This window comes from Castanea sativa, chromosome 4 (assembly GCF_040712315.1).
Source record: "Castanea sativa cultivar Marrone di Chiusa Pesio chromosome 4, ASM4071231v1".
NCBI classification, from domain to species: domain Eukaryota; kingdom Viridiplantae; phylum Streptophyta; class Magnoliopsida; order Fagales; family Fagaceae; genus Castanea; species Castanea sativa.
The window spans coordinates 48,183,761-48,196,106 of record NC_134016.1 but is presented as its reverse complement, the minus strand read 5'-3'; the positions used below and the strand labels follow the sequence as shown (position 1 = coordinate 48,196,106).

The 12,346-nt window shown below is 30.7% G+C and overlaps 1 protein-coding gene across 1 annotated transcript; it reads left to right on the top strand.

Moving 5' to 3' along the window:
- The first annotated feature begins 3,398 nt into the window (after positions 1 to 3,398).
- On the top strand, positions 3,399 to 11,804 carry LOC142631046 (wax ester synthase/diacylglycerol acyltransferase 11-like). Its single transcript, XM_075805123.1, has 5 exons — positions 3,399 to 3,642; positions 3,833 to 4,405; positions 8,760 to 9,113; positions 10,573 to 10,710; positions 11,444 to 11,804. The coding sequence occupies exons 1-5, from the start codon at positions 3,457 to 3,459 to the stop codon at positions 11,594 to 11,596; spliced, it is 1,404 nt and encodes a 467-aa protein (XP_075661238.1). The 5' UTR covers positions 3,399 to 3,456; the 3' UTR covers positions 11,597 to 11,804.
- Positions 11,805 to 12,346: the final 542 nt, after the last annotated feature.

Genomic DNA, 12,346 nt, shown 5'->3' with positions numbered 1-12,346 from the left:
TTTGATACGTATGTCAAGAACATAAGAAACATGAAATTCAATGATTAGATTCTCAAAATTCATACCCAAAAATGAAATATATAAGAAGTTTGAAGACTTTCTCTTCAAACTAGTTTGAAGAAAAACTTTGCTCAAAAAAAGTGTATAGATGAAAGTAGACATTTCCAAAAATCACATAAAAAAATCATGCAAAGTGTTTTCTTTAAAAAATAAAAATTAAAAGAAGAAAGAAGGAAAAGTAGAAGAACCCACCGCATGACAAAACCAAAAAACAAAAAACAATAACAAAAAGCAAACGTTACCAAAAAAAAAAAAAAAAAGCCAAAAACGTTAATAAGAGGTGGGGGTAGTTTTATCCAAATATTTTTCTCATTTCTCTCTAATTTGGAAAGATTATATTTTGAAGGGAGGAGAGAAAACTGGTGGGCCCCACCACTTTTCTCTCCTCCTCTCCCTCCCAACTAAACAGTAGAAAATATCATTTTCCACCCTATTTTTCTCTCTTTATTTTTCATCTGCCCTGTTTTCATCCCAACTAAACATACTCTAAACCCGAGTTTCCTGAAAAAGAAGAATATTGTTAACAGGCAATGATAGTCTTGGTCAATGCAAAGTTTTTCGTATTCAAAATAATACTTTTTTCGAAGGATAAAGCAAAGGCGACAACTTTGTTTCTTCTTCTTCCTGCTGTTTTTCTTTCTATTTTAACTTGACTTCTATCACTTTCCCCAGAGTACTTTGGGTTTTGGCTATATTGGGTAACCGATCCCTGCGTGAAAGATGAAGGGGTGAGTGCTCCTAAGGGAGGGGGGAGCTTATTTTTATTAGCTTACTGGTTTTTAATAAGGGCATGTTTATTGCACATAATGAATGTGTGCACACACTACCCAAAATAACTGAAATCATAACTTTAAATCACATTTTTAAGTTATACATTGCCTGAATAAATCGGATATAGGTTTGTTTGATTAGGTGTTTTAGGAGCTTAAAAGAACATTTTTAAAATCTAAAATTTTGTTTTGCAACAACAATTCTTCATAATTTTTTTAAAAATGCTCATTTTAAAATCAAAACACCCTTTTTCCAGCCGCCTATACAAACCCACCCAAACTCTAACAGCGTTACTCTACATTGCAGTTAATTGTGTTGCACCCCACTTCTTTGTTTTTACTTTTTATAGGTTTTTGTTTTTGGTATTTATTTCCTCCCTTTCAGATAGCATTAGGTAGGACTTAATTCTTGTGAGTTATGACTGCATTTCAAGATCCAGAAATAAGAAGACAAAGTTATGTGGGTTGGTAGTAAGAGGTGAACATCATGAGTGCGTACTTTTTTGGACAAAATAATCTCCTTTAATACACTGCCAATGTAGGTATGCCACGAGAACTGTGTACACGTCATGAGCAAATCGTGAAAGTCTTTACCATGGTCTTAAAAAGATAAGCACCCATCATCCCAACTTGTTGGAATTTCTTGTTTGTACATGAACTCTGACCTCCCTAGCATGCACATATTGAATATTGAGAAACTAAAATCATTACTATGAAGAAGAAAAAACGAGAATTATTGAGATATTACGTACGTGAGTGAAGGTTTTTTGTTATGGAAATTGAATTACTGAGCAGAAGATGAAGATAATATCATAATATCTACATTTCTTCATGAACAAACAAGTATAATAATCATGTAAAGCATTTGGACATTTTTATGAATAATATTTTATCTTATATGCTTATGTAAAAAAAAATTATTTTTATTTTTCTTAGGCATAACTATGCTTTAAGTCATGTCCAAGCACACATTGCTGGATAAAATTACCACTAATATATAATGATATCGAAGAAAAAGAGAGAAAAAAAGTTTTAAAAAAAGAAAATATGTGAAGAAAGGAAAAGAAAAGTGAATAACAAAGGAAAATAATTTCTTAAAAAAACAAACAAACTATTTATTTTTCTAAAATAGTTAGACATTGTATTGTAGCTTTGATATGTACTTAGTTTTATTTTTAAATAATTCTCAAATAAATAAAATTTATTTTTTTATATAAAAACAAAGACTTTTTTTTTTTAATTCGATAGTTAGTGTGAAAAGATTTGAACCATTTACATCTTCATGCAAAACACTAGGAAGCGCTAGTTGAGCTATAGTAATCTTGGCAAAAAATAAAGACATTTAAGATGTGATATCTTAAATTGTAAGGATTGGATTATTTGAGTTTGTTGTGTGGGTATATTCTGTGTTCTATATAAGTAATATTTATTAGATGGATCTTGGATTTATAAATGAATACAAGGAACCCTAATTGCAATTTGACTAATTCTTTTAGATTATAAACACAAATTTGATTAGCACTTGTCCTTAAATCATTATATAAGACCACCTCTATAATTGTAAAGCTATTTCTCTCTTTTCTCATTTATCTTCATTATTATTGTCCAAATTGAAATTTCGGTGGATCCATTGCTTTCTCTCGTGAATCTTTTGAGCATTAATGTCATGTACTACTTTTCGCTCTTGGATGACTGCAATATTCCTACTTATAAAAATTAATCAAGGCTATTCATTCTTGATGACTCTGCTACTGTTAACAAAAGACCTTGATCAAAAAACGATTAAGGAATATCACGGGTGAAGACACGTTTTTTCAATCAGAATTCAGAACTGCAATGGTTTGCTGTTGGCCAACTGCGAGCGAGTACTTATTTCTATTTTTCTTAGAGCTGTGCTAGTGTCACATAAAGTGGCACACTTTGTTCCATAACTTGTCCACATAGCAAGTTATGAGTGGTAGAGAGGTGATGATAGATTCACGTGGGTAAGTTGTGGCACAAATTGTGCTACTTTATGTGGCACAGACATTATTCTTTTTCATTACTGAGTAGGATGCTTAGTAACTTAATTTTGGCACATGGCATAAAATTATTGGAATGGAGCACCACTGAACATTAATGATGTAGTCCTTCAAGGGTACTGACAATTTCTATCAATAAGCTTCTTTTAGCAACAAGGAGGGAGTAGGGTCTAATAAGAGGAAGGGGAGACCCACCTCAATAATATCATAACCAATAACCTTATCCGGTAGTTGGATGAAACTTCAATATAAATTTCTTCTGCTCTTTGTTATATTTCTTAAAATTTTTAGGACTACATAAAAAAAATCACAACTTTTATTAATTATAAATGTTCACGTGAAAAATTATGAGTAATGTAAAAAAAGTGTAGTATAAAAAAAGTGATAGGTATACCTATATAAGCTTGCACAATGTAAAATAAGAATTTTCCTAATTTCAAATCATTACTGAAATATAAGGATTAAATTATAATTTAGCCAAACACTTTTTCAAATTATTTTCTGGAGGAACTTATCGTCAGTGCTCTAAATTTCTAATATAAATATAACATTCTAGCTAATCTTTTAACGCCACAAATCTGCGACTAGACTGTTGTCAAATTAAAATGGAGCTAAAGGAAGGATTAGAGCCTGCGAGTCCTAATGCACAATACTTCAACAGCTCTGTTCTGTCAGTATCTATTATTGGTGTCATGCAAAGTGAGGTACCAATTGAAACCAACGAAGCGCGTACCATATCATTGCTCAATGATGTGTTCCTGCCCATCAATACACGCTTCTCCTCCATCATGGTGATGTTATCTACTTTTCTCAATATTGTTTTACTTGGAAAATAATATGATTCTGTCTTCTTTTTCCTCTTTTATGAAATACACAAACATCAGTGCATGGAAGGTTAAATGGGTATTCAGATGCTGCTTTTTAAGGTTCTTACATTAATCCCTTTAAAACTGGCACTAAGTAGTGAGAATTTGTGAACAGGTTGAGGATAGAAAAGGTGAGAAACAATGGAAAAGGGTTGAGGTGAAGCTTGAAGAGCACGTTAATATTCCTATTTTCCCTACTGGCTTGTTACCCACATCATATGATGAATATCTTGAAGATTATATATCAAACATTGCAATGGAGCATTTTCCACAAAACAAACCACTATGGGAAATTCACATGGTTAAATATCCAACAAGCAATGCAGCTGGTACTATCATATTCAAGCTTCACCATGCGCTTGGTGATGGCTACTCTCTCATGGGTGCACTTCTTTCTTGTCTTCAAAGGGCTGATAATCCTTCTCTTCCCCTAACACTTCCTTCTCACCAACGCTCAGAGCCAGAAAGTGGCAGAGAAAGTGTTCGTGGAAGAGTGTCTCAACTTTGTTCCTTCATCTTTAACTCTGTATCTGATTTTGGTTGGAGCATGTTAAAGAGTACATTGGTCGAAGATGATCGAACACCGATAAGGTCTGGGGCTGAAGGAGTCGAATATCAGCCAATCATGGTATCAAACATGATATTCTCTATGGATAGTATGAAACACATTAAGGCCAAGCTTGGAGTGGTATGATCAGCATATTTTATTACAAATTAGCTAATGATTTCAATTTCATATCGTTTTTCTGGTAACTAATGACCTAATTAATATGCCTATTAAATGTGATCATAGGATGAAAGCATTTTTGCTAAAACATCATTAATATGTTTGTTGAATGTATTCTATACTTTTCATCTGAAATTTTATTTAATATTTAAATAATTAAAAAAAGCTTTCTCTTTTTACTAGTGACGTGCGTATATCTCAATATATTAAGAGGTTTTGGAAAGTTAGGTATTACCTTTTTTTTCTTCCAAAAATATCCTCAATTTAATTAGTTTATCATTATTCCTAAAACATAAGAAATGAGATTAAAATTGTAAATAGACAAAAATTAAAAGGTTTGGTTTACCTCCATTACTTTTTAAAAAGGAATCACCTTTTGTTTTAATAAGAAACTGCCACATCATCCACTAATTAAATAAAATGTGAAGATTAAAACCCACTACCATTTGTCATTGTATATTTAATACAAAATAACATGTCCAATTAAAAAAGTATTAAAGGTAAGTCAAACCCAAAATTAAAAATAAAAAACCTACAGAGTAAAAACTCCCCACTAGATAACTACCCTAAATTCCTAAGAAAAAGATACCCCATGTTCCATAAAATAAAATAAAAAATACCCCACACTCCTATAAATAAAAAATAAAAAACCCTACCCCATGTCCTATAAAAAAAAGACCCCATGCTTCTATCAAAAATAACAACTATCTCACGTTCTATAAAAAGAAAACTACCCGCATCACTTCAAAAAATTAAATATAAATAAATAACCCACGGAGAAACCAATTGCAACTTCCTAAAAAAACTTCCTATTTCATTTGTTCCTCTCTTCCCTTTCTCAACATAGTGGAATGCATAAGGAAAAATGCTAATAACATTAAATCCCTCTAACTGAAAACTCACAATATTTCTTCAGTTTCTTCTTTATTCTTTCATCCTATTTCTAATTGACACTATCTTGTTCTGCACTCTCTATTTAATATACTGAATTCTTCTCAATGGTCAAACGTTTTTCTCAAATTTGGTAAGCCTATAAACAAAATTTATATACTATGTAAGCAATTGAATTATATTATGTATCGTACTTTATCAAATACATATATTGTGAATTGGCAACTCTATGACATTATGTGATGTGTGAACTATATGAAAAGTATTATAGAAAATTCGGTTATACATGAAAAATTATGACACTAAACCAAAAAAAAAAAAACCCTCACACGCATGTGATGAGACTAGTATATATATAAAAAAAAAATGTTTATTTAAATTTGTGAGCATGATAATAATATTGACAAACTTATTTTTTTATTTTATTCCTTTAGTTAAAAATAAATCACATATTTGACTAAAACTACTGCTTTTATATTATTCCTTTAGTTAAAAACAAATCACATATATGTGATAAATTACATATAAGGCATGAACCTTGGCCTTTGTCCCTCCCCCCCCCCATAAGAACTTTGTACTTGTAGAGTGATTATCATGCTAAGGGTGCGTAATGGTTTACATGTAACTAATTAACTAAGCATTTGTATGAATATTAATGAATAGGTAAAAAAAATTAATCATAATCCTTATTTTTGCATATAAAGATTTGAAAGAAAAAAAATTAACCAAATAGCTCATAAAAAATTCAAACTTATTCAAGAATTACCAAATTTTAACATACTATAAAGCTTAAATTGCTAATATTGAACTCACCTTAAATTCTTTTGATACTTATGATAACTTCTCTTTTTCCTTTTATTAAAGAATTTGATGTTCCTGCCCATCTTGTGACCCTTTGGTCTGTTTTTTCATTTGACTAGATCAGTATCCATCTCTAGTCTTCCACTCTCTGTGGCCCAAGGTTTAGAAAGAGATTATTTTGGCCCCCTAGCTTATTCTAATTTGTTGGTCCAAAACAATAGTACTCTTTCATTAAATAAAATCCCCTTATTGTCCACCCTAATAAATTATAGTCAAGGCAAATGAGTAAGGTAATTAGATTCAGGTCAAAACAGGTTATCCTTAATGGGTTGTAAGCGGGTTGGGTTGACACTTATTTTTTTCATAGAAAAAATAAATAAATGAACAAAAATAATAAAATACTTAAAAAAACATTTTAAAAATAAAATGATTCTTGAATTTAAACAATTCAAAGTTCACCATTCACTAATGATATTATGAGGTCATCACCATAAAAAATCAAAATAAAAAATTAATTTCATGATGCATCTCTCATTACTAATAAATGATGTCTCTCATTTGGAAGATCGCACATGTTATGAGTTAGATATTAGAAAATTGGACAAAATTTTCATTACCTTTCTGCTGCTTTAATATGCACCAATTTTATCAATTAAGATAGCATTACTAATCTTCTTATTTCATGATGTGTGTCTCATTACTAATAAATGATGTCTCATTTGGAAGACCGCACATGTTATGAGTTAGATATTACAAAATTGGAAAAAAAAATTCATTACCTTTCTGCTTCTTTCATGGGTAATTATTAAGTATTCCCGGAGTACCATAAATGCGTACTCCTCCTCTCACATAACTATAGGCATCACTAATTAAATTTATGGTGGGACCCACAATTAATGTGAGAGGAGAGAGTACGCATTTATGGTACTCCTAGAGTATTTAATAATTTTCCTTTTTTCATATGTACCAAATTTATCAATCAAGATAGCATCCCTAATCCTCTTATTTCATATATGTACCTTGCCCTATATCACTCTTATAGTCTACATATAACATATATTATATGCACACACACTTGCAATAGCATTAAACATTATCATCTAATAAGCACCCCTTTTTTGCTCTACCATGCATGTGTATTCAAGGGCCAATGGTTTTAAACACTAGATGTTTGAGGTCACATGATATTAAAAATAATAATAATAAATTTGTTTTAAAAATGGGTCGAGCCACAGGTTAAACGGGTTGACCCAAACCAATCTATAAAAAGGTCGGGTCATGAGTCAACCTGTTTTTACTTTAGGTCAAAAAATTTCAACTTTGAGTTGGGTCCAACTTTTCCATGTCTAATAAATTATGTGAGCAAGGGAGAAAGTTCGAAGGTGGCATTGCCCCAAAAGTAGACTTATCCAAAATTCCTAGGTTTAGTTCTCCTACAACCCTAGTTTTAGTAACCAAAATATTGAAAATAGTAATTACCCTCTTAGCCACCATGCCATCTTCACCTTCATGACAACATGTTGACAATGACGCCTTTAAATCGGAAGCAAGATGAGGGTTGATTGGGAAAATTAGACCTATTAACCCATCTTCACCCACACACAAAGAATAGATAGCTATGGGTAATAGGAACAATAAACTGTTTTAGTCAAATCTATTTCTAACTTTGTACCCAATTTTGACCCGATCTGTTAACAAAGTATTTAATATACTATATATAATAGTAGAAGTTTTTTCTTACAATTAAGGTCGTGCTGCTACATAGGAAAACTGCCCATCTAGAATTCTGCCATGTATAACTTAAAAAGTGAAACATTAATTTGTTTGGCAATGCTACAACACTGTTTAATAGCCTCTCATTATAAATAAAAAAAAATAATATAAATTTAAGAGTCCTTCTAGGGTCACAACAATTTTACAAAACTCTTAAATTTTCCTACCACCTCACACATGGGTTATTAAAAAAAATTGCAGATTATAATGGGCCAACTATGAGATCATAGACAAATTAGGGCATTGTGAATTTATGTTGTGTTAGGTCTAGGAATTAGAGGCAACTAATAGGTATCATGATTGCCAAAATTCTCATATCAAATCATCACAATGCTATATCATCCATTAAGCCAAATAACATGCCAATGTTCAAATTTCACATCCTAAGTAAATCATGGAGAAAATCTTTCACACGAAGAGATTAAATAGATGCAAACTATGAAAGAAAGGTATGATAACTACTAGTAAGCCTAATCAAAATATACACTGTCTTTCACCAGTTTACTTTTGGTAGCCTTCAAGGTCTTTATACTTTATTTCTTAGGTGTCTGCAGATTGGTGTCAACCTTGTGATCATTTGCATCATTAGGCGCAAAAGTTTGATATTACTTTGTTCCCTTATGAATTTAGTTGACTCAAAAAAAAAAAAAAAAAACCTTATGAGGATATCATTTTGTATATATCGTGCAAATTTATTATTCTTAATCTTCATATAGTTTGTTAATTTTTATTATATTTTTTAATAAGTATGAAGATTAATTTGTTATAAAAATCTATAGAAAATGCACAATTAACTTTCAAAATTATAGTAAAATCATTGTTCGACCAAATTTTATTTTCTCGAGTGCAGACAGTAAATGATGTAATTGTTGGAATAATTTTCCTCGGCACCCGGTTATACATGCAAGAGAGTAGCAATAAATCAACTAAATCACATTCCACAGCATTGGTATTGATCAACACTAGAACAATGAGTGGCTACAAGTCAATTGAGGAGATGCTTAAACCTAACTCAAAGGTGCAATGGGGGAACCAATTCGCCTTCTTGCATGTATCAATGCCAGAGCTTAAGGACCATAAATCTCCAAACCCACTTGACTTTGTTTTGGCAGCAAGCAAGATAATCAAGAAGAAGAAAAGTTCATTGGGTGTTTATCTCACTGGTAGGGTTTTGGAGATTGTGAAGAAACTTAGAGGTCCTGAGGTATATTCATGATCTTATTCATCACCAATAGTTCACTATTTCTACCTTCAATCATTTGATAATTTTCAAAACAATTATGTTGGTTCTTTTTTTTTTCTTTTCTCTCTTTTTTTTTAATTAAAAAACCCTACTTATATATATATATATATATATATATATAGAGAGAGAGAGAGAGAGAGAGAGAATTGTTGGCATACTTAGTTTAATAGTTAATAGTTAATACTTGGTGTTTATAACATTTGATATTAATATCATACTTTTCTATCACATTACTAAAAATGTCAATTAGTTTTTCTTTTCTTGAATAAAAATGGGTAGAAAAAGGGTGGGAGGAGTGGAAGGGGATTGTATTCGGTATATAGTATATACCTTATAAGCAAGACACATAATCTTGGATTGGTGCGTCTATTTTGATATCCAAAGGTTATTTAATTTTTTTGAAGCAATTTCTTCACATTGCAAAGCCGCCTAATATTAATCAATATTAGAGCAATTACAATTTATCACCATGAACTTTCAGAATACATGACTATATCTTAAACTATAACTTGTGTTTCACTTTGTTCTTTATCGTTAATTAATTAGGCTATTAGCTTGGATTGATAAATAGGTCACATGCGACTCATGTAACTCCTGCATACGTGGCACCATGTGAACAAATCGAATTGACCCTCTTTAATCCCTTTAAAACAAAAGTTACGTGGCAAAATAAGAGTTAAATTTGTTAAATAATTTTATTTTAAAGGATTAAAGAGGGGAATTTTGGTCTGTTCATGTGATGCCATGTATGCAGAGTTCACGTGAGTCACACTTGACATGTTTTGCGGTCTAATTTAATAGTCCTATAGACGATAGGGTTCAAATTTAACCATTTAGGATGGTAATCATGCATTTTGAAAGTTTAGAGTCATAAATGTAAATAGGGGTATAGTTTATTTTGGTTAAGTGTAATTTTATTTTAATGTTATACAATTTTTGTCTTAAAAAAATATTGAAAAAAAAATCTTATATACATATAGCCAAAATTAAGAAAAAATCTAATTAGAATTTCAATTAGAATTTAATTTTGTGTCATGTGTCTCATCTAAACTTTTTAATTTTTATGTCAAGTTAAGTATTTAGTGCAGAATACAATAAGTTCAATATAAATGAACTTTAAGAAACTCAACCACATATCTAAAATTAGAAAAAGAGAGAATTTGAAAAATTATGCTTTCCAATTTCATTTGTTTGTCTAGTTAAAAATAATTCAAATTAATCAACTTTTTACATAAGACTATAAACAAGAGTCATTATATATATATATATATATGTGTGTGTGTGTGTGTGTGTGTGTGTGTGTGCGGTGTGAAGTTTTTTTTTTAATCTTACATTTGCATGTACACGATTCTAAAGTAGTTGAATTTATTTTTGAATACGTACTCTATAAGATCTTTTCGACATTCTTGTACTACTGCAGGCAGCCGCTAGATTCGTCCACGAGACACTAAGGAACTCTAGTTTGTCAATTTCGAATGTGATCGGGCCAGTGGAACAGGCATCTTTGGATAATCATCCGATTAAAGGTCTATACTACTTGGTGTTAGGTGTACCTCAGGTAAAAATGTAAAATTAAAATTGTTATTATACAGAGAAATGTTATTTCTATAATATTTTCACAATATTGTCACAACAAATTTTTGGTGGTGGGTTTCTATTGGTTGTTATGAGTGGGAAAAAAAGCAATTCAAGTTGTAAATTTAAATTAGAACAAATAACAACTTACTACCTATAATTTTTTGTAAAAATATTATGAAAATAACACTCATCTATTGTATACCACCTAGTTTTCCTTAAACAAATAAATATCTTTTATAAAGATTTTTTGATAAAAATAAAATTCCAAATTCCACCTTCTTGTAGTTTTTTTTTTTAATTTTTATAATCCATATATATCGACGTATAGATGTGACATGTTTGCCTCATAAAATAGAGAGACCATGTGCTTTTCTTTCATTGGTTTTTTTTTTTTTTCCAAGTCATAAAAATGATTCTGTTTTTTGAAGTCACAGAATGATATTTGTAACTTTCTACATATTAAAAGAAATCACATAATGATTTTGGTACACTTATTCTCAGATCTTTGATGTTCACTCTTTTTTCTTTTTTTTTTTTGGTCTTTACAGCGGAAAGTATAGAACAAATTAACAAGCATGATTTATGATTTAATGTGAAAAAATTCCTCAAATTAAATCACCTTTATGAATAATTATAGAACACCTTGCTTTCAATTAGATTCATCATATTTTATGACCCACTGTAACATGTTTTTTTTTTAAATGGATTTGCAGAACCTTACAATAACAATGGTAAGTTATATGGGAAACCTGAGGATTAGCGCTGCCATGGAGAAAGGATTCATGGATCCCCAAAGATTCAAGTCATGCGTGGAAAATGCCTTCGAGATAATTCTCAAAGCTGCTGATGATGAAATTCCTATTTAAACAAAGATGTATTTTTTTTTAATCAACAAATTGAATTGTTCATTCATAATATTGATTTTCTATCGATAAATAAGTCAGTACAGTTTATATATGATTGTTCATCTTTTCTTTCATTCTCCATGTAAAACTGTATGTGGGTAGATGGGTTTTATACTTTTAATTAATGTATCCTGCATTATTGGGCTTAATATTTATTATCATGATGCCAAGTCTATTTCTCTTTGATTTATTATTTGGTGTAATACATACATACATACATACATATATATATATATATATATATTAAATTGACCTGGATTAAAAGGGACTATTTACACCCTCCAATGACATGATGCCACCTCATATTTTTACACATTAAAACAATAAACTTAACAAACACAATCACTCCCTCACAAATATGAAACCAAGAGCGGTTTGGCAATGTAGTAACGTTTAAATGTTGTGGAAATATGGATGGATTAAAAAATATTGTGAAAATACGTATTGTGCTATTTAAACAACGAAAACTGTTGTTTAAACAACAAAAACCAAACAGACCCTAAATCTTCAGAAGTCAAACCCCGAAATAACCGTCATAATCTGATGAAAGTACCACCGAGAAACTAGACAAAACCGGATGGTTGTATTCAATGCCTCACCTGAAAGCACAAACCCAAAGCCCCTCCCTCCGCCTCTGGTTGTCTGCCACTTTCTTCTCCTTAGCAAATCGCAACCAAAACATCGTCTGATATATAATTCTACATCAAACCC